Below are 26,306 nucleotides of genomic sequence, written 5' to 3' on the forward strand. Positions count from 1 at the left end.
AATGTCATTAACAACACCACGCAAGAACCTTTTCTTTACTTTTATATAAAAATCATATCATTTGAAAATAAATATGCTTTACTGTTTAACATGGACACATAAAACAGGTTATTAGTGATAAAACAGACACAAAAAAGGCGCAAATAAATCAGGTTTCTAGGACATGATGGCAGAGGAGGGGGGTCTTCAATGTCGAACATGTCGCAGTACTTATTTGTCCTTGCGCGATAAACAGAAACACACACACTACTTTCTTACATCATCATCAGTGTTTTGTTTGAATAATTCAGGTGTCCTCGCTACAGGGGAACCATTTAGGGAATGTTAGTAAATAAATTCTGAAATTTTTTTTTTTTTTGGTTGGTGTTTTTTTTGCTTCTTATGTATATGATAATAATCATACATATACATATTAATGTATGTATACATAAATGTATATACATACACACACACACACATATATATATATATATATATATATACATATATATACATATATATATATATATATATATATATATATACATATATACATATATATATATATACAAATATATATGTCTATATATATATATATATATATATATATATATATATACGTATGTATATATATATATTACATTGTAGATTGTCACTGTAAGCATCGAAACTATGAATGAGCACATGTGGAGTTATGTACTTTGCAAAAAAAGATGAAATACCTAAAAACATGTTTTTTATTCTAGTTTCTTCAAAATAGAAACCCTTTGCTCTGATTATTGCTTTGCACACTCTTGGCATTCTCTTGATGAGCTTCAAGCACACCTGTAAAGTGAAAACCATTTCAGGTGAGTATTTCGTCGAGAGAATGCCGAGAGTGTGCAAAGCAGTAATCAGAGCAAAGGGTGGCTATTTTGAAGAAACTAGAATATAAAACATGTTTTCAGTTATTTCACCTTTTTTTGTTAAGTACATAACTCCACATGTGTTCATTCATAGTTTTGATGCCTTCAGTGACAATCTACAATGTAAATAGTCATGAAAATAAAGAAAACCGATTGAAAGAGAAGGTGTGTCCAAACGTTTCGCCTGTACTATATATATATATATATATATATATATATATATATATATTTATATATATATATAGTACATATATATTAGTGATACAAAAAAGAGCACAGAGAATCCATGCTAAAACGGTGGCGGGACACAACACTGCATATACTGCATATATAAATAGAGCACATTAAATATGGTAAATAAAAGGAATACTGAAAAATACTCTATGACATAAATTACCTTGAATGGACTATGGCATCGAGGGGTGGTATTATTAAGTTATGTACACTTTCAGAGGGGATGCACGAATGAGATGACTGCATTATATCCTCTGGCAAATAATTTATAAAGCACTTCACAAATTTCTGTAGTCTGTCTTTAGCGCTGTTATTTCTTCTTGTTCCGCCAGTACAGTTCTTTTTTCAGTGGTTTTCATTTCAGTATCCCTTTAAAATTCACTCCTTGGAAGAAAAGCAGCCTTCTTGTGGAAGATTCCCACCCGCTGTCCTATTTGTCTTCTGCATTAAAAAGCAAGACATCCATGTTTGAATCCATGCCGAAGCGCTCCTCCTTTTTCCTCCTCCTCCTCCTCTTCTTCTTTTTCTAGTTCAGTTAAATCTTACAGCGTCTTGGCACACCAGCACAGTAGACTCACATCCAGTGAAGTGAAAGCGACTGTTATTAAAAGGCAAAAAGAACAAAAACCAGGTGGCCTGGTGGTCGGATTTGTAGCAGCAAACCATTGTGTACACACACTTACACACACAAGTCATCTAGATGTACAGTTGGATTGGAAAAGGCGAGTCTCTCTCTCCAAAACGCGGAATGCTTTCCACGCGTGGGTGGGTCAGAAAAAAGGTGAAAGTGCTGTGCTGTGAAATATCTCTTATATTGTATTCAAGGAATAAGAATATATCAGAGTATTCCTTCATTCTTGTTAGATGTGCTGCTCCCTCCTCCGTCCCCTCTCATCTTCTGGGCTTGTCACATCTGATCCAGGAGCAAAAGAAAAGCAAAGTTCAGGAAATAATTAAAAACAGTTGACGTGTCAAAATAGACATATTGTTTCCATTTATACAATGTCAAGGTAAATAAACACCCAGCATGTTGTTCTTGTTTGTTATCAGGCGAGTATGAACCATGCCTGGCGACAGAAGTGGGATCTTGCATGTCACACTAAAAAGGCAGGAAAAATGCATTTTACGCATGTTAACTAAATGTAAAAATTATTATGAAACTGTAAAATATACAATTAAATATTGTGGTATTAAATGATACTTTTTAGTAAGTGTAATTTTGATGTAAAAAAAACAAACACACAAAAAAAAACACGTCCGTTTAGGTATTCCATTTGGTAAGTCATAGAAAAATTTCATTTTTACACTTTATTATTCAATATATCATTTAATAAATTTGTATGTATTTATTAAATGTTTAGGTTTACATTATTGCCAGGTGACAGAAGAAGGACTTCCATACCTTACATAATAGGTGAAAAAAAGCATTTTACCACTCAAAAAATTCAAATAAACATGGCAAAATATACAATAAATATTGTGATATTAAAGGATACTTTCAAGCAAGTGTAATTTTAATCAAGAAATGTAATAAAAATCGCTATGAGCACATACAAAAAATAAATAGTCGTATTAAGTATTCCACCTGGTAAGTCTAAGACAATTGTATTTCGACACATTTATTATTAAATGTTTACATTTTTTCAAATAAATACATACATTTTTTATATTTACATTATTGCAGCGTATCAGAAGTGGGATCTTTAAAAGACAGGAGACATGCATTTAACCAATGTCAAATAGAATAAGAAAAAATATGATACGATTGTAAATTATACAATTAAAGTTAAAGTACCAATGATTGTCACCCACATACACACTGGATGTGGCAAAATGATTCCCTGCATTTGACCCATCACCCTTGATCACCCCCTGGGAGGTGAGGGGAGCAGTGGGCAGCAGCGGGCAGCAGCGGTGCTGCGCCCGGGAATCATTTTTTTTAATTTAACCCCCAATTCTAACCCTTGATGCTGAGTGCCAAGCAGGGAGGTAATGGGTCCCATTGTTATAGTCTTTGGTATGACTCGGCCGGGGTTTGAACTCACAACCTACTGATCTCAGGGCGGACACTCTAACTTTAGTAAGTGAAATTTTGATATTAAAAACAAAACAAAACACATCCAATTAGGTATTTCATCCAATAAGCGTTAGACAATTGTATTTTTACACTTTATTTCTCAATACATAATTTAATAAATCGGGATATTTATTACATTTTTAGGTTTACATTATTGTCAGGTGACAGAAGTACGTAGGTGATAATGGGTGAAAAAAAGCATTTTACCAATGCCAAACATTTTTTATAATAAACATGGTAAAATATACATTAAATCTTGTGATATTAAATTATATTTTCAAGCAAGTGTAATTTTAATGAAGGATTGGAATCAAAATCGTAGTGAGAAAATACAAAAATAAAAATAGTCCTATTAGGTATTCCACCTAGTAAGTCTAAGACAATTGTATTCCTACACATTTATTATTCAATACATCAATATTTTAAATTGAATACATTATTTTTTTAGCTTTACATTATTTACATTATCAGAAGTGGGATCTTTAGACGGCAGGAGACATGCATTTAACCAATGCCAAATAAAAAAATTAAAAATATGATAAAATTGTAAATTATACAATGAAATATTGTGGTATTGAATAATAATTTCAAGTAAGTGTAATTTCATTATAAAATGGAAAAAGTTGCAGCAAAAAACAAATTAACTCAATATAGTAAAACGTCCTATAAGGCATTCCATTCAGTATGTACAAGGCAATTAGATTTTTACACATTTAATATTTACTAAATAAGCAACCGTGCCAGCAACTTGAGGGTTACAGCTTCCACCATCCTCGTCACTGCCGTTGTGTCCTTGGGCAATAAACTTAGCCCACCTGCTCCTAGTGCCACCCACACTGGTTTCAAATGTAGCCTAATGGGTTTCACTGTGTGAAACGCTTTTGAGTCTCAACAGAAAAAGCGCTACATAAAAATAATTCACTTTACAAATAAATGAAGAAAAATGGTAAAATATGCAAGTGAATATGGTCATGTTAAATTATTATTTTAAGTAAAAGTACTTTTAATCATTAAAGTAAAACAGTAAAAATAAATAAATTCATTAAAAGGTCCTGTCAGCCATTCCATTCAGTAAGTCGAAGGGAATAGTGTTTATCAGTATTTATTTATGTATGTATTTATTCATTTTAATTGTAATAATAATAATTTCTATTCACATTGGCAGACAATTTATAATACATTTACAAGTTTTCCTTTTTTTTGAGAAACTATTATTCACTATTAAGTAATAGTTTTTTTTTTTTTTTGCCATTTTCCAACAAGGAGGATTTCTACTAGTTATCCATTAATGTATTTGTATTAGCTGAACACGCGCATGATTATAATAGTTATTTTATGATGGGTTCACAGTTAAAACAGGCCTTCTAAATGCAACCACAACCTGGATGTGCAATGAGATGCAATAAATAACATTTATCAGCCAATCAAAAGCGGGAAGAAGGCACTTTGAAGAAAAGGTCAGTGCAAAGGTACAGAGAAAAAGCAGTTTAAAAAACAAGTCAAAACAGAAAAAAAGTGAGTCAGTGTGCAGACTAAAGGCCACACTTAAATACCTGCAAGTCCTCTCGTTGAGCTCTAGTTGGCGATCTTTACAAAACTCGTCCGTGTGTTTGCACGAGCAGCGACAGGTTAGCGGGTCCTGCACATACAAATGCTTTCTTCTCTCCGAGCACGGCTTGCAAACACTGGACGGACACACACACACACACACAAAGACACACAGAGGCAGGGACAGACAGACAAGACGGAAGGAGAGATGAGGATTATCAGCAGTGTAGAATTACCACATGCTAGGAAAAGGTCAACCTCAGGTCATCACCGATATCCCCCAACCCACCCCCACTCTTTTTCGTATGCCCCAGTTTGCTCTTCCAACTGTTTGCGTAGCATGTGACAGTCTGGCTAGTATTGCACACCGCGGGCTAATAGTATTGCAGAAAAACGACCCGCCTGTACGCCCCCGAAATGTTCTTCTTTGATTGGACCACTCACATTTGTTAGACGTGCAACATTAAAACGAAACATAAGTCAGCGGGTTCATGGTGGACTCAAATTCTTCTGAAGTAAAGTCCCCAAATGTACTGCTTATCTTTAGTTCTGGTTTCAGGCTGATGGTTGAATTTAAGTTCTCCAACTCAAAATCACTGGAAAATCACTGGAAACTGCCACAACCAATCCGCATTGAATGCAACTGGGCTTCTGCAACAGAGTGGAGACTGTGGGCTAAGACCTCAAAACAACCTACGGTAACATTAGCATGTGTCCTTCGATTGGGTCGTGGCTAAATGTTACAATCTGCCTTTTTGAAAAGAGCGAAAAATAGTACCTAGTGGTATCCGCTTTTGTCAATAGAGCTTGAAAGTGTGATGTGGAAAGGCAAAGCACCATGGATCTTACTGCATCGGAATAGCATCTTTACATTGGGTTGAATGTATGTCCTAAAGTAGTTTTTTTACTTTAGAAATGGACAAGCGGTAGAAAACATAAATAACTGCCACAATTAGAGATGTCCGATAATGGCTTTTTTGCCGATATCCGATATTCCGATATTGTCCAACTCTTAATTACCGATACCGATATCAACCGATACCGATATGTACAATCGTGGAATTAACACATTATTGTGCCCAATTTTGTTCTGATGCCCCGCTGGATGCATTAAACAATGTGACAAGGTTTTCCAAAATAAATCAACTCAAGTTATGGAAAAAAAAGCCAACATGGCACTGCCATATTTATTATTGAAGTCACAAAGTGCAATTTTTTTTTTAACATGCCTCAAAACAGCGGTTTGGAATTTGGGACATGCAAGCATGAGGAGGTTGAGGTGGGTGGGGGTAGGTGGCAGCGGGGGGTGTATAATGTAGCGTCCCGGAAGAGTTAGTGCTACAAGGTGTTCTGGTTATTTGTTCTGTTGTATTGTGTTACGGTGCGGATTGTTTGTTATTCTTGTTTGGTGTGGGTTCACAGTGTGGCGCATATTTGTAACAGTGTTGGTGTTGTTTATACGGTCACCCTCAGTATGACCGGTATGGCTGTTACCACGTATGCCTTGCATTTACTTGTGTGTGGGAAAAGCCGTGGATAATGTGTGACTGGGATGGCACGCAAAGGCAGTGCCTTTAAGGTTTATTGGCGCTCTGTACTTCTCCCTACGTCTGTGTACACAGCGGCATTTTAAAAAGTCATACATTTTACTTTTTGAAACCGATACAGATAATTTCCGATATTTCATGGTAAAGCATTTATCGGCCCAAAATATTGTCAGGCCGATATTATCGGACATTTCTAGCCACAATGGTTGTCATAATCGCTTCAGGAAAAAAACAAAGATTTGGTGAGATTTGGCTCGTTTTCAGCGCAAAAGCAAAGCTGAGTGGAAAAACAAATTGCCTCATTATTGAAGCTATTATCATATATACCTGATTTATGACACCAAAAGACTTTCAAATGTTGTGAATAAATAGATATGTTCAAAAGAGTATCAATCTCACAGAGATTCCAAGTGACAAAGCCAGTCACATGATCCATGACGTAGCCCTTCCCCATCAACAACAATACTAATAAATGAGATATTATGAGATCCAACATCGATTACTTTTGAAAAAAATATGATCCAGGCCCTTATATTTTTGAGCCCGAACACAAAGAGGATGCGCAATAAGTTTTAGAAGCCTAGTGCGAAACGGATCTAGCTTTATTGAAACACTATAGCATCAGCAGCATTGCTCGGTGCTAAACATACAAACTAAGCATAATGAACCATAATAAAACAAACACTTACTGTACGATTTCCGCTCTCTCTAAGATGCCGACCGATGGGTCGCTCGCATAATACTGTATAGATCAGGGGTCGGCAACCTTTACCACTCAAAGAGCCATTTTGACCCGTTTCTCAAAATGAGGAATACAATGAGAGCCGCAGATATTCTCGCCAATATCTGCTGGTGGTCACCCAGATGACAAGAATAAGGGCATGCTATGAAGCCATTGCCTTAAACACCTTCTACAACATGTTGTAAGAGGCTTCCGTACATGCACGCACACGACTGGGAGGCATACTGGGTGACACAGAGTACACTGACGGTTGTGATATAAACTATTTTAACACTCCTATTAATATGCGCCACATTGTGAACCCCCACAAAAGAAGAATGACAAACACATTTCGGGAGAAAATCCTCACAGTAACACAACATAAACGCAACACAACAAATACCCAGAATCCTTTGCATCCATGAGACTTCCTGACTATGTTATACACCCCGCGAGGACCAAACCCCGCCCACGAATGTTCGTGTAGGATTAAATATAAGTTCCCGCAACTTTTTTGTCATCTATGTGCATTTCAAAGTCGATCGGCCTGTTGGTCCATGGCCACATTTGTCTACTATGACGTTATAGATGCATGAATTATAATCGAAAATGTACTTTTAGCAAGTTTGAGACCAATCAGTAGCAGCCCCCAGCTTAATGTGTCAACAATAGCAGTGTAAGCTATCATTAGGTCACTGCTATCAATGCACCGCTAAGTTAGGCCATCTGCGTTAGCGCTTATAAAAACAATATCACTCTTATCTGGTTAATTTTCAGGTCACGACATGTAAATGGAGTATTATTGGCATTTTGTAGGTTTTTTTTACAAGGTATAAAGTGCGCAACAGATTTATTTTTTATTTCTAAATCATAAAAAAGCCAAGCATATGTGTTATAGTCTTCCAAAAGAATTGAGAATGACAAACAAAAACAAAATCTCTTTCCAATGTTTGCGTATTTCCAGTACGACTGATCTGACAATATGGTCAGAGTGCAGAAGCATTACTACCGTGACGTATAGAATCTACAAAAATTGCCGAAGACATTTGGAACAGAATATTGAAAATAACCGACTGAATTTGTGGCATTTTGTGATGTTTGGACGGTATTTTCACATACTTTGTGGATTGTAAATACAATTGGATATGGTTTAATGGATACAGTGAAACACAAATAAGCATTTATAGTCAATTTTTTCACTATAATGGTACTTTAAGTTAGCACAGCTACGATCAACGTACGGTAAAAAGCATGTTGTCGGTTTACGTTTAGTCTTTGGCTAAGCACAAAATGAATAATATTTATTTTCGGAGAGGGAGCACAGTGATCAAAGTATTTAAAAGTAAAAATAGGCTTGTTTTTTCAGGGAACCCTGCTTATGAAACGATGCCGGGGGACAATCACGCATCTCGTACATGCAAAAGATGAAAGCTGTAGATTAGGTAACATTTGAACAAGGCACTATGTGCCTTTCTAGACTTTGCATTCTAAAATTAATTTGGCGGCACTTTTACATCTTACTCTAACTCTTTCAACCATCAGACGTGCTCATATGAGTCAATTTCCCCATTTTTTATGATTTTTTTTCAGGTCGCAAGCCTTCGTAATAGGGTACAGTTTGTCTTGGTATGGTCCCTTGTTTTTTATTTCTATTTTGTACAATCTATTTAATTGCTCGCTTTTACATTGTAAACCAAACCTTTATCCAACAAGTATGTTTACCTAGCTCCTACGATGCATTGGAAAATCATATGGCTTTGTGAGCCCTATGAGAACAGAAACAGGCTATCTAACATTAAACTAAGACAAACTTTATTGATCCACAAGGTGAATTGGCATTTTTGGTTTGTTTTGGTGATGGCTAAGTGTTGCAATCTGTTTGACCAAAGAGCGGAGAATAGTACCACTTTGTATCTATTAATGCCAATTAAAAATCCAAGTACCCCAAATGGAAGGGTGCCAAAAAGTGGTACAGATCAGGTTTTTAGGTACTCCTCACCACCTTTAAAAATATTCTGTTTTGGTACGATCTGCTGGTGTCCTAATAGAACCGCATTTGACGCATCGGTCTAAACAAGACATGCCAACAAATGTGGAGGGTCTTTCGTATTTATCTGTTCGGAGACTGTATGCAGTGAGGATCAAAATGGATTGATTGATTGATTGAAACTTTTATTAGTAGATTGCACAGTGCAGTACAAATTCTGTACAATTGACCACTAAATTGTAACACCCGAATAAGTTTTTTTAACTTTTTTAAGTCGGGGTCCACGTAAATCAGTTCATGGAACGGAGACAAGTAGTACAATATTTAGTGTGAAGACCCGGCCGGACAGGCTAAGCTAACATTAGCATGTGTGACTTATTTTGGTGATAGCTAAATATTACAACCTGCTAGACCGAAAAGAGAAAACAATAGTAACTTTTAGTACCTGATTTTGCCAAAAGGAACAGTAACAGACTAAACTAACATTAGCATATCTATATATTTTGGGGATAGCTACTGAAAATATTACAATTTGCTCAATGTTCAGTGTAAGCGCAAGAAATAGTACCTCTTAATAACTGCTTAATCCAATGGGCAGAGAAACAGTACCTAGTACCTCGTAGTACATTGACAATTGGAACAGAAACAGGCTAAGATAACATTAGTATGTGTGGTTTATTTTGGTGATCGCTAAATAATAAAACCTGCTGCACTGAAAAGAGCGAGAAATAGTACCTTCTAGTACCTTTAATTTTGCCAATTAGAACAGAAACAGGCTAAGCTAACGTCAGCATGTGTGGTTTATTTTAGTGATAGCTAAATAATAAAACCTGCTACACTGAAAAGAGTGAGAAATAGTAATACTGTAAAAGCGCTTTGGGCTCCTTAAAAAAAAGGGGTAGAAAAGCGCTATACAAGTACAACCCATTTACCATTTACCATTACCTTGCAGTACCTGCTTTTGCCAATTAGAACAAAAACAGGCTAAGGGCCGCTCTGTGTTGTGTTTCTGATCTTCCCTTACTGCATGACTTTTTGAGCAAGGAGCGAACCAACGTCGCCCTAATTGAGAGGTAAGTCTGCCAACTGCTAAGCCAAAAGCCTGAACTGTTAACCAAGTTGCTAAGCACACTGTTTGAAGTTGTCAGGGAGTGAGGTTTTCAAACGTACACCTGGCGCAGCAAACCTGGCTGGCCCCTCTTACATTAACATTAGCATGTGTGGTTTAACTAAGTGTCACATTCTCCTAGACAGATTAGTAATACTTGCTTTTGTCAATATGAACAAAAACAGGCTAAGCTAACATTAGCATTTGTGATTTATATGCTGATAGCGGAATATTACACCCTGCTCGACCGAAAAGAGCAAAAAATAGTATTTTTCGATAAAATACCTGCAGAAACAGGCCAAGCTAACATTAGCATGTCTGGTTTATTGTGGTCATTGTTAGCCATGTATCCTCAAAAATATAGATCTGCTCGAACTTAGAGTGTAAAAATAGTACCTAATAGAACAGTATCAGCTTTTGTCGTTGAAAACGGGGGTAATTAAAGCACAATGGAACGTCGATTTTGAACACCTCTATTTGCGTCCTTTTCGGTTTACGAACATTTACATTGCGCCGAATATTTCTCTGCGTGCAATCCATATCTTGTGTATCTTTATTCATTCACTTGAAGCCACTTTGAAGAGGCGGGGCCCCCGACATCACATCCCGTTTACATTTCGTACGCACGGGTATGGGCATTTTAAAATCCCTGGACTGCACGCGGGACTTCTAAAGTGTTTATTTCCACAATAGTCTGACCTTGCGCTGGTCAGAGCTATGTCAGCCTGTCTTAGATTTCAGAAATGTTTTAAGTGCATTCAAACACTCACAGTCTTGCTGTATACCTTCGGGTTGCTAGACAACCGCTTTAGCGTGTTAGCTTATGTTATGCACCAACGAGATGGTGCTTTCCAAATGCATTTACCATGAATTGATTAACGTCGACCCTGACTTAAACAAGTTGAAAAACGTATTGCCCTTTAGTGGTCAATTGTACGGAATATGTACTGTACTGTGCAATCTACCAATAAAAGTTTCAATCAATCAATCTATCATGTGTCGGTGTTTCAATCGATAACATTCAGCTGTGAATCATTAGGTTAATTGAGTGTAGACACATAAATCGGTTATAGTGCTGAACTAGAAAGCAGTTGACGTTCCTTGTTTTTAAAAGGACACGAAAACCAGTGTTGTCTGTGAAATGAGTCACAAGCTTGTTACGTTACTTACATAACTGGAGACAAGAATTGACGTAGATACGAGAACAGCAATCATGTGACAGTTTTATCTTTATAATACCGCAAGACTTAAGGCTGCCCGCCAAATAATTACCTGCAAGACAGATAATGTCAACACCACGGACTATCTTTGTGCTGTGCCATCCGTCAATATTGTAACGTTCCCAGTAATTGCGGCTCAAACAGATCCCCAGGTTGTCTTTCTGTATTTCACAAAAAGCAACGTTCTCGTACAACAGTCTCAATATCCATGCCTTGCTCTCTTTGCTGGCAACATTCAAAACCACCTTTCAAGTCCATAACAGACGTCACTTTTAATCCTTGTCCTGAAAGTCAACCCATTGGTCAGAACCCGTAGGCCTCTTGTGGAAAATAAATATATTTGACATGTGGCATGTGTTTGCCTTTTTCCTTTACAAAACATCTTTGGGGATATATGTTGTGTCGACTAGCAGGTGATAGATGCATGAATTATAATCAATAATTTACTCTTAGCAAGTTTAAGACCAAGCAGAAGCAGCCACCGTCTTAGCGTAAGCTATCATCAGATCACTGCTATCAATGCGCCGCAAAATAGGCGGTCTGCGTAAGAGCTTATAATAACAATATCACTCTTATTTGGTTATTTTCAGGTCACGACATGTAAATGGAGTATTATTGGCATTTTCTGGATTTTTTTTTACAGGGTATAATGTGCGCAATAAAGGACCCTCCGTCTGTTGACTCAATTGTTAGCTATTTATTTCCGATTTCTAATGCATAAAAAAGCCAAACATATGTGTTCTTATCTTACAAAAGGATTGAGAATAATAAACAGCACGTCGCTTTCCCATATTTAAGTATTTCCAGTACGACTGATCTGAAAATATGGTCGGATCAGTTACTACAGCACTACTACACAATCTACCAAAATTGTCTTGCGCTGGTCAGAGCTGTGTCCGCCTGTCTTAGAGATCACTGTGTGTGACCAGAAACATTTTAAATGCATTCAAACACTCACAGTCTTGCTGTATAGCTTCTTGCTGCTAGACAACCGCTTTGAGTTAGCATTTTAGCTGGTTAGCTTTTGGATTGCGGCACCTTCAGTTCGAGGATTTTATCAGCGAAGGGGGATTTGTTCCACAGTATGTCTTCAATTGAAATGGGACTGAAAAGGTTTACTTTATAAAACATCTATGGGTATATATGTTCCATCCATCAATTTTCTACTGCTTATTCCCTTTTGGGGTCGCGGGGGGGCGCTGGCGCCTATCTCAGCTACAATCGGGCGGAAGGCGGCGTACACCCTGGAGAAGTTGCCACCTCATCGCAGGGCCAACACAGATAGACAGACAACATTCACACTCACATTCACACACTAGGGCCAATTTAGTGTTGCCAATCAACCTATCCCAGGTGCATGTCTTTGGAGGTGGGAGGAAGCCGGAATACCCGGAGGGAACCCACGTAGTCACGGGGAGAACATGCATACTCCACATAGAAAGACCCCGATCCGGGAATCAAACCCAGGACTTTCTTATTGTGAGGCTACCGTGATGCCCATATATATATATATATATATATATATATATATATATATATATATATATATATATATATATATATTTATATATATATATATAGATACATATATATATATATATATATATATATATATATATATATATATATATATATATATACATATATATATATATATATATATATATATATATATATATATATATACCCTGCAATGAGGTGGCGACTTGTCCAGGGTGCCCCATTGTAGCTGAGATAGGCACCAGCGCCCCCCGCGACTCCAAAGAGGAATAAGCGGTAGAACATGGATGGATATATATATATATATATATATATATATATATATATATATATATATATATATATATAAATATATATATATATATATATATATATATATATATATATATATATATATATATATATATATATATATATATATTAGGGGTGGGCAAATTAATGCGTTAATTATGAGTTAACTCATCAATCTATTAACGCCGACAATTATTTTATCGCACATTTGCGTATGTTGTTTACATGCTTTTATTTTGTTAACGCCATTTCTTAATAAGATGGCGTCGCCCGGCGTCGAGGGGCTCTTGGTAAAGATGGAACATATGGCAAAAATACCGGACAATTCTGCAAATTTCATGGCTAGCTTACAGCGTGGTCACTCCGGGATCACTTACGACCGCCAGACAATTCTGAATGTGGATAGATCGGGCCGTTTTGGACTGAATGACGCGTGCTTGCTAGACAGCGGAGTATATGTGTTGTCTGTCTATTTATGAATAATGCAGACGAGGAGTGTTGGCTGAGTTCTTAACGTTTGCTTTCAGAGCGTGCATATCACAACATACAAGATGCCGTCATGGCGACACACAACCTATACCGGGCTATCGCACATGCTCGTCACTCCTGTTGCATGCTGGGTAGGGTAGTTCTTTTTTTTTCCCAGGCTCATAACATCACAATATATCATGTATATGATGCATTCAGTTTATCAAAGCACCAAACAAACAATCGGAAAATTCCCACCATATCAATTCCTAGATATGGTCATAATTATTCTAAGTGCACTACGCAGAATAAACACAACCTTATTAATATTGCTACTACGGATAATTTGATCAAAAATTCCCTAAAACAGCCCACTACCTATAATATAGGTTTTTTAAAGATAAGATCCCTGATAAAAAAAATGTTTCTGCTGTTACCTCAGAAATTGCCTGTTCAGATGTTATGATTGTGGATCAGAGATTTGTATGCAGATTATATTCATTTTCCATAACAAACAGGATAACTTAAATACCCTGGCAGTGGCAATAAGCTTAAATGATTGTATTTACATTTTTTGAGTTGATTTTCATAAAATATGCTATTTAACTGCTACTGTTTAACAAAGACTGATTTAAATTGTGTTTGCACAACAAATATTTTGGCGCTTTTGTTCATGTGGGGGAATATTCCAATAAAGGTGCACTACACACTACTTTTGAATTCATTATCGGGCTTTGCGCATACAATGCAGTCAATCGCGATTAATCAGAGAAATAGTGCGATTAACTTCGATTAAAATTTTTAATCGTTGCCCAACCCTAATATATATATATATATATATATATATATATTTATATATATATATATATATATATATATATATATATATATATATATATATATATATATATATATATATATATATATATTTACAAACCCCATTTCCGTATGAGTTGGGAAATTGTGTTAGATGTAAATATAAAAGGAATACAATGATTTGCAAATCATTTGCAAACCATATTCAGTTGAATATGCTACAAAGACAACATATTTGATGTTCAAACTGATAAACATTTTTTTTGCAAATGATCATTAACTTTAGAATTTGATGCCGGCAACACGTGACAAAGAAGTTAGGATAGGTGGCAATAAATACTGATAAAGTTGAGGAATACTCATCAAACACTTATTTGGAACATCCCACAGGTGTGCAGGCTAATTGGGAACAGGTGGGTGCCATGATTGGGTATAAAAACAGCTTCCCAAAAAATGCTCAGTCTTTCACAAGAAAGGATGGGGCGAGTTACACCCCTTTGTCCACAACTGCGTGAGCAATTAGTCAAACAGTTTAAGAACAACGTTTCGCAAAGTGCAATTGCAAAAAAATTAGGGATTTCAACATCTAGGGTCCATAATATCATCAAAAGGTTCAGAGAATCTGGAGAAATCAGTCCATGTAAGCGGCATGGCCGGAAACCAACATTGAATGACCGTGACCTTCGATCCCTCAGTCGGCACTGTATCAAAAACCAACATCAATCTCTAAAGGATACCACCACATGGGTTTAGGAACACTTCAGAAAACCACTGTCACTAAATACAGTTCGTCGCTATATCTGTAAGTGCAAGTTAAACTCTACTATGCAAAGCGAAAGCCACTTATCAACAACATCCAGAAACGCCGCCGGCTTCTCTGGGCCCGAGATCATCTAAGATGGTCTGATGCAAAGTGGAAAAGTGTTCTGTATTTTGACAAGTTCCACATTTCAAATTGTTTTTGGAAATATTCGACATTGTGTCATCCGGACCAAAGGGGAAGCGAACCATCCAGACTGTTATCGATGCAAAGTTCAAAAGCCAGCATCTGTGATGGTATGGGGGTGCATTAGTGCCCAAGGCATGGGTAACTTACACATCTGTGAAGGCACCATTTATGCTGAAAGATACATACAGGTTTTGGAACAACATATGCTTCTATCTAAGCGCCTTCTTTTTAATGTACGCCCCTGCATATTTCAGCAAGACAATGCCAAGCCACATTCAGCACGTGTTACAACAGCATGGCTTCGTAAAAAAAAAAAAGAGTGTGGGTACTTTCCTGGCCCGCCTGCAGTCCAGACTTGTCTCCCATCGAAAATGATGAAGCGTAAAGTACGACATCGGAGACCCCGGACTGTTGAACGACTGAAGCTCTACATAAAACAAGAATGGGAAAGAATTCCACTTTCAAAGCTTTAACAATTAGTTTCCTCAGTTCCCAAACGTTTATTGAGTGTTGTTAAAAGAAAAGGTGATGTAACATAGTGGTGAACATGCCCTTTCCCAACTACTTTGGCATGTGTTGCAGCCATGAAATTCTAAGTTAATTATTATTTGCAAAAAAACAATTAGATGCCGTGTTTTTTCCTGACCTAACAAATATTCCGCTCTACCCCGGTATTTGGCACTTTCTAATGGATAAACCACAGTAACCATGCTATATACTGTGTTTATAAATATATGGAAAAATATATAGTATAGTTTTTCACTAAAATAGGGACTTTTGTAGAGGCTAAAACCAATTATTCATTTTCAAAATGTATGCTTTTGGGGAACTCTGCTTCCTGATACACACTTTTTAGTTTGCAAGCCATGTTTAAGAACCATTTAGGTTCGTAAATCGAGGTTCCACTGTACATATGCCTTGTACCCCAACGAAAGGGAGACAAAGAGTGATGTGGATGAGATATTTTGCTACCTTTTGCCACTTTTAACACTGGAAAAACAAACAAACAATCATACCACTTGGTTTTGATGGAAACACAACCTTACAACTATGTCAATTAAGTTAAAGAAGACTCAAGAATCTGCTTGGTTCTTTGTTAGGACATTTTATTGTGACATTGAAGTTCCTAACCTGCTAAATTTGTCCTATGCACGCACGCACACACACAAACAGTATCCTTTCACAGTAAAAGCACTCAAGTCACAAAATGACGTTGCATTGTTTGCGAGACAAGACACACAAAAACAGCACTTGGTCAACAATGGGGCTGTTTTACAAATGCCCCCCTCTCCCAGCAGACGGCTGATAACAGCTAATCAGTCCTATCTGCACATGACAAAAATAAAAAGTACCAGCATTACGAGAGAGAAAAGATGAAAAGCACAAAGAGGCGGGAGGGCGAGACACAGCAAAGCGGCAGAGACTAAACACGGAGATTACGATCCCGGTGATAACAGCATACAGCTACTGCTAACAGTCCATTCTGTGTGCTCCAGCTATCGTCCATCCAACTGAAGAGCAACATGTATCTATACTTTTACTTTTTAAAGATACATTGGCGCTACGGCTAGACGGGAGATTAAATGGCGTTCATTCTGATGGATCAAATGATGGATTAGCTGTTAGCGGTCATGTTAGCACAACAGAGGCATGTGTGTGATGGACTAGTATATTAGCAACAGGCTGACGAACAGGCAAGGACATTAAAAGGGGCAAAAGATCTCCTCCCAAGCAAGCTTAATAATGAGCAGCACGACACTCAGGTGCAGGTAGGTGGAGAAGGCAGAGCTGACGTACGCGTCGCCAATTGTTATGTCAGGGTTTTTCTTTCGTTTTCTTTTTTGGCCTTTAACCCTAGTGCCAGGCGGCCGGGATTTTCTGGAAGAGAGAGAGGACAACAAACGCAGAGATGTCTGAGAGGGTGGAAAGAGAGAGTGTGCATAGCTGAGTGAGGTTTCTTTTGCTACCATCTCATCTTTTAAAAAGTTGCTAAAGTTGAAGAGTCAGGACGTGTCGCTGGGACGTATGTATACCAACCACTAATCACCATATATGTATAAAAAAACCTGTCTATAACAAACACCACTGGTCATCCTACAATTGTGTGTCATACACAAACCTCCTGAGAACCAGCGTCCTCTGCAGTGGACATTTGTGTTTTGCATAACAGGGGACATTTATTTTAAAAAAGATGAAAAACAAATGTTCCCTGCAGTGGATGCTAGTTCTCACAGCAGAGGGTATAGGTATGGCTACTATAAAATGTGTTCAACATTTCCAATGGTAAATCAAAACTCAATGAGGAAAAAACACACTACATCACACTGGGTCTGCCAGAGAATAAGAAGACAGAGTAGGAGAGATACGGTGCTGCCAACTTTACGACTTTGCTGCTCTCTACAAGACAAATTCCTTGAGGGTTAAACACACATCGCCAATAAATCTGATTCCAATGTTTTTGAACAATCAGCGCCCTCTAGGTACAACAAATCTAGTGGAGACTTTTGAAGACTCTTAAACAAAAGCACACATCGGTCTTGTCAATGAGCACCGGGGGCCGCTATAAGCCTCTCCCCCATTTGAAAGCAGGTGGTGCTGTCCAGTGATATAAACAGATAATAGAGTCAGAGAAAAGTTTGTATGTCGTTCTGAACATACATTTAAAAAAAAAAAAATTTGACACACTTTTTTATATACATCATGTGTCAGCTCCTATGGCCTTCAAAATAAAAGGACTGCCCATTTATTCAATTTAATTTTAGGTACATTTCAGTACAGTACAATTTAGGATATTGGGCTCAGGTCTCCAAGCTAAGAAAACATAATAATGGAAATTAGTGCTGGAACGATTACCTTTATAATGATAAAATACCGTCCCACGTCCTTGAGAAGAAGCTAGCGCGCTAATCGCCACCTAGCTTGAATGCAAACATGAATGAATACATGACACATTAAACATCTTTCCCCGTTACAAACAACTTGTTTTGCTTTTACATTTAGAAAACAAAATAAGACGCCAGAAGAATATATAATGTTTCTTCTGCCAAGGAAAGCATGTTGTGTCATTTGTTTATTTATTCATTTATTTTTAAATAAAACTCGGTGAAAAGATTTCAGAGTGTGTATAAGTACTTTTTCCAGCATATTTTAACTATAATTATCTATATGTTGGTTATTTTATTCCTGCATATTGTATTATTTACCGTTTTAGTGCTATCTTTCTTTTATGTCCCCTGTGCAGCACTTTGGTCAACCTAGGTTATTTTCATGTGCTATATAGATAAAGTTTGACTTGACTTCAGACAATACCGTGATAATAAAGATAACCGTGATCATTTTCATACATTCATATCCTTAAATCCGTAACGTGAATACAATTTTAATCCTGACGTGGGAATTTTTCAGAAAATTGTAAATTGTCAACATCTTTAATATCAACATTATAATCCAATATGAATAATATAATGAATAAATAACAATAATATAGTATTGTAATGCATATCTTAATATATACTTTTGTTAAAATAAATGATATAAAATAGTGTATGTACTCTATATTATAATATATATATATATACTGTATATATGTGTATGTATCTACACATATATATATATATACTATTATAAAAAATATATAAAATTGTGTACATACTGTATATATTATAATACATATTATTATGTGTTCTCCTGTTAACAGTCACAAGATCGTGGTTTGATTAAATGGCAGTTTAATTACGTGGATAGCGAATGATAGGATTGTTTAAAAAAAGAAGACATGCACACCACTGCAGTTAAAGTCTTATCACACTGCGTGAGAAAAAAAAATTGTATCCAACCAGTGGAAGCAATTATTAGTCGAAACATATAACCGTGAAGTTCCTCTGAACCACATCATTCAAGCACACATCACATGTGAACAAGCTCATAAAGGATTACAAAGGATGCACCTAGGGGGCTTCACATGTGCACATTGACCTTACTTGGCACTTTGCTCGTGAGCATGTATGGAACTTTCCATAAAGGCTTAAACTGTATCTGTCTCTATACATGTATTAAAAACCTCGTTAAAAACACCACTACGTCTACCAGCACAGTGTTTTTTAACCTTTTCAGAGCCAAGGCACATATTTTTCATTGAAAAAATCCCGAGCCACAGCACCAGCAGAAAACATCAAAAAAGGAAATTTAGCAGCCGATATTGACAGTAAAAAGTTGTTTTAGCAATTGTTGGATATGTATTATGCATCACTATAGCTCTTTTCTCAAAGTACGTTTACTGTCACGACCTGTCACATCAGGCTGTGACTTATTTTGAGTTGTTTTGCTGTTTTCCTCCGTGTAGTGTTTTAGTTCTTATCTTGCGCTCCTATTTTGGTGTTGATTGTCATGGCATATACTGATGTACTTTGTGGACGCCGTCTGCTCCACACCCTGTAAGTCTTTGCTGTCGTCCAGCATTCTGTTTTTGTTTACTTTGCAGCCAGTTCAGTTTTAGCTTTGTTTTGCATAGCCATCCCTAAGCTTCAATACCTTTTCATAGCGGCACTCGCCTTTAGTTTATTTTTGGTTTAAGCGTTAGATACCTTTTTACCTGCAAACCATCGTTGTCGCTTCGGACATTTACAGATCAATTAGCTACCTGCTGCCACCTAAATAAATAATAATAAATAAATGGGTTATACTTGTATAGCGCGTTTCTACCTTCAAGGTACTCAAAGCGCTTTGACACTACTTCCACATTCACCTATTCACACACACATTCACACACTGATGGAGGGAGCTGCCGTGCAAGGCGCTAACCAGCACCCATCAGGAGCAATGGTGAAGTGTCTTGTTCAGGACACAACGTACGTGACGAGGCTGGTACTAGGTGGGAATTGAACCAAGGACCCTCGGGTTGGGCACGGCCACTCTGCCACTGCGTCACGCCGCATGATTAAAATAAAAAAAAATTATCCTGGCAAATCTAGAAAATCTGTAGAATCAAATTTAAATCTTATTTCAAAGTCTTTAAAAAGTTTTGTTCTGGAAAATCTAGAAGAAATAACCTACTGATATGGAAGAGTATATTACACGGTTACTCTGCCGAGCTCTATACTGTATCGACACTCAACAATGGCAAATTTGCGCATTATAATTAATGGTTTGCAAAAAATATTTTAAACCCAATTAGGTGAAATGACAAAATCTCCCACCGCACACCAGATTGTATCTTACGGCACACTAGTGATTGAAAAACACTGTACCAGTATACACACCACAATGCAACCTTACAGGGATCAAGCTGCCGCATAACAATTTTGCATATTAGACCACCACTATTTGTTATTGCCAGCAAAAACATGTCTTCAACATCCTGCTCAGCAGTGGAATGCTGTGACTGTTTTCTTACAATTAAAGTAATTCATTAATGAACCGAAGCAGACAAAACAAATGCAAATAAAAATCACCTGCTATGCAATACATGGGCCATTTCAACAAATCAGTGCCAGGAAATAAAATGTATAAATGCATTATAAAATCAACTGTACAGTTTATTTTTATTAAGCAAAATGTGCATTGATTTGATAGCATATTTAATAAATGTAATGTGATATCTTACTTTTAACTATGTTGAACAATGGCAAATTTAATTTTATTCCTGTCCCACCTTCCTAAAATTAGACTTTTCCATGAAATATCATATTTCAATTATTCAGAAATGTTACCTATACCTAAAAAAATGTACAGTACAGGCCAAAATTACACACCTTCTCATTCAAAGCTTTTCCTTTATTTTCATGACTATTTACATTTTAAATTGTCACTGAAGGCATCAAAACTATGAATGAACACATGTGGAGTTATGTACAAAAAAGGTGAAATAACTGGAAACTAATTTTATATTCTAGTTTCTTCAAAATAGCCACCCTTTGTTCTGCTTACTGCTTTGCACACGCTTGGCATTCTCTCGATGAGCTTCAAGAGGTCGTGTCCTGAAATGATTTTCCCTTCACAGGTGTGCTTGAAGCTCATCGAGAGAACGCCAAGAGTGTGCAAAACAGTAATAAGAGCAAAGGGTGGCTATTTTGAAGAAACTGGAATATAAAATATGTTTTCAGTTATTTCACTTTTTTTTGTTACGTATATAACTCCACATGCGTTCATTCATAGTTTTGATGCCTTCAGTGAAAATCTACAATGTAAATAGTCATGAAAATAAAGACAACGGATTGAATGAAGGTGTGTCCAAACATTTTTTTTTTACACATTTGTGTTTCTTCTTATCCCAACTATACTGTAAGTATTTTGTTAAAAAACTACAGTTTTGTGCAAATTCACACTCAAGTGGTATCCCTGGAATTTCAGTCAGTCCTGTTACAATAATACATAACCCCCCTTAAAAATGTGTAATATTCCACAAGTTATGACCCACGGGAAGTAGCACCATTTAATCCTCTGCAGGTCATGGGAAGGCCAAAGGTAATTTCCCTTAAATTATTTTTTGTATAATCCATAATATTTTAACTAGGACTGGGAGGGTTAAAATACCATTAGTCTTGTTACATGCTAAGTTATTTGCTATTTTTCAAAATATTTGTTTTTGTTAAATCACTCTAGTGTGCTTAGTGTCAACATGCCAGTGGCATAAATGCTGTAATTAATGTATTTGCTAATTATATGCTAAAAACTCACTCCTCTTCCTCAAACAAGTCATCTTTGGCTCTGTATCATTGTACACAAATGAAAAAATGTTGCCGGAGATGAGCCAATACACATTTTTTAAAAGGTAAATATGTGTATGAACAGATTTAGAGTTGAAAATAGACCAACATTTGAATATATTTTGAGAGAGTTACAGCAAACAAATGACACCTCTTTGGTGGAGTGGCCCATAAGTTAATTTTTACTCCCATAGCTCCAAAGTGTGCTGTTACACAATTTTCCACCTCTGGTAGAAGACCCTTGTGTAGACTCCCACAATTTACCAAAAACAAAAGACAAAAGGTTTCTCTACACATTTTAAAAGAAAGCCTGGAACTCTGCCAGTTATTTGTCAGTCATCTACAGACGTTGGAGCTGTATGTTTGATATGTTTGTTATTTTTCAGCAAATATGCCAACCTAGCATAATGTTGCTGGTAAAATGTGATGTTAGCATGTACCTTATTTTCCAGACTATAAGTTGCTACTTTTTTCCCCAAGCTTTGAAACCTGCAGTTTTTACAAAAGCGGCTAAATCATAGAATGGATTAAGCAAAGAAATCAAACAATGTATGAAAATTATCATCTTCAAGAAACTGTTCAAACTCAGAGTGTTTACTAAGTACAAGGAAGAAGAATCCTGATAAACATCTTGAACCTTATTAAAAAGGAGAAATTCCTATTAATCTCATTAGGGATGAATAAAGATATCAATTATTTTTCTGTTTTGTTTGATCAGCCGTTTTACTGCCGTGCTACAGACACCGCTTGTAAACAAATAATACGGGGGCTGCAAATAAACATTTACAAAATCGTTCTATTGAGATATATAATTTCAGAACGTCTTGGTATATATCTGCAGCTTATAGTCCGGTGCATACTTGCCAACCTTGAGATCTCCGAATTTGGGAGATGGGGGGGGGTGTGTGTGTGTGTGTGTGTGTGTTAGTGGGGGGCTGTGGGTGGTAACGGGGGATGTATATATTTTCAAGTATTTCTTACGTATATATATATATATATATATATATATATATATATACACACACACATATATATATATATATATATATATATATATATATATATATATATATATATATATATATACCCCTTCCCCTTCGAGCTGTCCTGGATGAACTGAAATTATTTTTTTCCAATAATTTTGGAACTTGCAAGCGTACTTCTTCTTCATACTAGTCCTCGCCATGTCTCTTCTTCGTTCTTCTGCTTCGTCTTTGTTATGTTTTTGGACATTACTACTTGACATAGTTTTGAAGCAATGCATGATGGGAAGCCGGATGTTTTTTGTCAGTGTATTAACATGACGGCTGGAATAAACACACGCCGAGAAATAGCTCTGTGACGCCTACTTTATGGGTTATAGATACATTTATGGATAACTGAGACATATATTATAGTCTCATTTTCAGGTGAGACAGGACGCTAAAGGCAGTGCCTTTACGCCACGCCCACAATATTGTTGGCCGGGTGGAAATCGGGAGAAATTCGGGAGAATGGTTGCCCCGGGAGATTTTCGGGAGGTATACTGAAATTCGGGAGTCTCCCGAGTCTCCCGGGAAAATCGGGAGGGTTAGCAAGTATGGTCCGGTGCGGCTAATATGTGAAAACATTTTAAACATTTTAAGGGTGTGGCTTATATTCCGGAAAATACGGTAGCTCATATAGCTATGCTTGTGTTGCTAATACTTTCCTGTTCCACTTAATGTCACAGGTATCTTGTTGTACGTGATATGTGGCGTATATTACGTTGGAAAAGTGCAGAGTTCGATTGTGTATGTAAAAAGTGGATAAAGTAAACAAAAGCATTTCTTGGAATGACTAAACAAAATAAATCTCAATGACGTTAAAGGTACAGACACAAATGGTGTGTTCCCACTATTAAAATCACATTTAAACCGTCTCATTTCCAGCACCAAGGATAGATTTTGGACAACACACTTCCAACTTGTGGAACCTCTTAAAACGCTGGGAAAACTGTTGTTTGTTGTTGTTGCGACTAAAACAGTTGTTGTTGTTGCCATGAGTAATTAGGAAATGCGGTGCATTTTGATGGTTAGCTACTTTTCCCACCTCTCACGCTCATACTGACAAAGCTGCTCACCACTCACACCACTTAAAGGTCTGGAAAAACACAAAAGCACCCGAGTTGAACGACACCGAGTGCGTCGCTTTTGTCGAGCCACCGCAGAACAACTCGTAAACAAAATCACAACGAGGTTAAAGAGGAGGTCCCCCGATGCCGGCCCTTATCTATACGACACATTTTCCCACGTAAATCCCAAATGTAAGCAACAAGGAGCAAGTTAACGAGGGATGGGGAGGATTAAAGCCGGTTCTGGGGCAGGTGACATAAAGCGAGGCAGCGCTTCAAAATAAAAACGCCGCTATCTATACGAGGGCGAGAGGCGACAGGAGTAGCGGGAGTTGAGTGGACGTCAAAAAGGAGAAGAATGTAAATAGGAGATAGCGTCGGGAGGGGAGAAAGGTGTAAAGGTCAGGTGTGGCAGGGGCGATGACCTCGTTAAGAGTCACTCATTCACCTGTGAGATTTAAAAGCGCTGATCCCTTCCACGCTACAGCGGTGCTTTGATGATACGCAATACATATGTATTTCTTTTAAGAAATACAAATGGTGTGCACTACTTGTTTGCAACCAGCAGAAGTGCTGTTGAGTCAACTAGCATGTGATGTCGACAGAGGTCATGTTTATATTTGTTGGCATTGAAACAGGAGTTAAATAATTAAGCCTTTATTTCCCCTGTATGCCGCGGAACCAGAGTCATAATAATGCCTCAAATGACAAACAAAACATGTTCATACTACAGTATTATTACATGCGAAGTTACACATCTTATGAGATCTAAGGGATACACTCAACTTCAACTTTGTTTTGCTTTCAATGTGGCTTATGTTTCTCACACACGGTGAGGGATGTCCTTTCTTGGTGTCTTATGTCTTGTGAATTGCATGTTTTAGTTTGAAAAGTAACTCCTCTCGTTTCAGATCACTTGCCCTTTCTTTTGTGTCATCAGTATCACGTTGTCCCTGACCCCTGATTGTTCCACCTGTTCCCCATTACCCTCATGTGTCTTATAGGCCCACGCCTCCCTTTGTTCTGTGCCAGATTGTCTCGTTCATTTGTGGCTCTCTAGCTTCCTGTCCATACCTTGCCTCGTCTCGTGTTTGAATACTATGATCATGAATTCCTTCGTGGATATTTTGAGTTGTGTTTTTGTCCTCCTCAGCAGAGTGATTTTGTGTTATTTAGTCTTACAGTCGAAGTGGTACGTTTTCAGTTTTTCTTACAGTTCTTCCTTTTTCCTCAATTTTTCGAGTAACATTTTTTGCTAACCTGTGTTGGATTAGAGAATGTGTGGAAGTTTTATACCCATTGTGTTTTCCTCCTGTTCGAGCGTTTATGTTTATAATAGTTTTCATAGCATATACGGTGCCAAGTATAGTTTGTCATTGTTTTTGTGTTTTCCTCCTTTCGGAGTGATTTTCGGTTGGTCCTTTTTTTTTTTGGAACATTTTTCGCCGACTACCGTATTTCCTTGAATTGCCGCCTGGGCGCTAATTAATTTAAAACCTCTTCTCCCTCCTGCGCTTACCAAAGGCATGCGGTAAAAGTAAGCATGCGGTAATTATTTTAAAACCTCTTTTCACTCCGGCACTTACCAAAGGTATGCAGTAAAAATTTGAATGTGATGTAAGCTTGGACCTTAAATCCTACTGAATAGCTCTTAATCTTTTCCCTTTATGCGATTTCAAATTACCGGTATTGAAATCAGCCTCCTCCATTTTGAAAATGATGACAGGGGAAGTGTCACGAGTTTGACCAGGTGGTAATACCAAGCATGCGCTAATTATTTTGGGAAGCGAGTTTGACCCGGCAGTAATTCAAGGCAGGCGCATACTATATGCCTTGCGGCAATTCAAGGAAATTGAAGTTTAGTTATAGCTTATATTGAATTGCCCTGACTATGGAAGTGAAAGGAAGCTTTCAAAATAAAAGCCTGCCAAATTATTCCCTACTCTGCACCTAGTGTGTGTGTGACTATCAGTGGTAATTTAACTTTATTTTTACCTTCTCCAGGAGGTATTGTGATTGCAAGGATTCATCTGTTAGTTAGTTAACAACGTTACTCAAAAAGCTGCGGCTGTATTTTGATTAAAATGTTAGGAAATTTCTGAAATGGGATAACGAACAAGTGTTTAGGTAATTTCTACTAGGCTAACTTACGTTTCCATT

The 26,306-nt window shown here is 37.1% G+C and overlaps 1 protein-coding gene across 4 annotated transcripts in view; it reads right to left on the reverse strand.

Annotated features, from left to right (window-relative positions):
- Positions 1–25: 25 nt before the first annotated feature.
- vegfab (vascular endothelial growth factor Ab) overlaps positions 26–26,306 on the reverse strand; it is a 44,372-nt gene continuing 18,091 nt past the window's right edge. The window contains exons 6-8 of one of the 4 annotated variants that reach the window (XM_061900755.1): positions 15,684–15,777; positions 4,749–4,880; positions 26–2,031 (exon numbers count right to left, since the gene is read on the reverse strand). In XM_061900755.1, the coding sequence (XP_061756739.1) occupies positions 4,785–4,880; positions 15,684–15,777 (190 nt within the window). In that variant the 3' untranslated portion in view covers positions 26–2,031; positions 4,749–4,784. Of the gene's footprint in view, positions 2,032–4,748; positions 4,881–15,683; positions 15,778–16,439; positions 17,229–26,306 lie in introns of those variants that run through there. The other 3 variants (XM_061900754.1, XM_061900757.1, XM_061900756.1) reach the window with 3 other exon arrangements.

Source organism: Nerophis ophidion, linkage group LG05, assembly GCF_033978795.1.
Source record: "Nerophis ophidion isolate RoL-2023_Sa linkage group LG05, RoL_Noph_v1.0, whole genome shotgun sequence".
Classification (NCBI taxonomy): domain Eukaryota; kingdom Metazoa; phylum Chordata; class Actinopteri; order Syngnathiformes; family Syngnathidae; genus Nerophis; species Nerophis ophidion.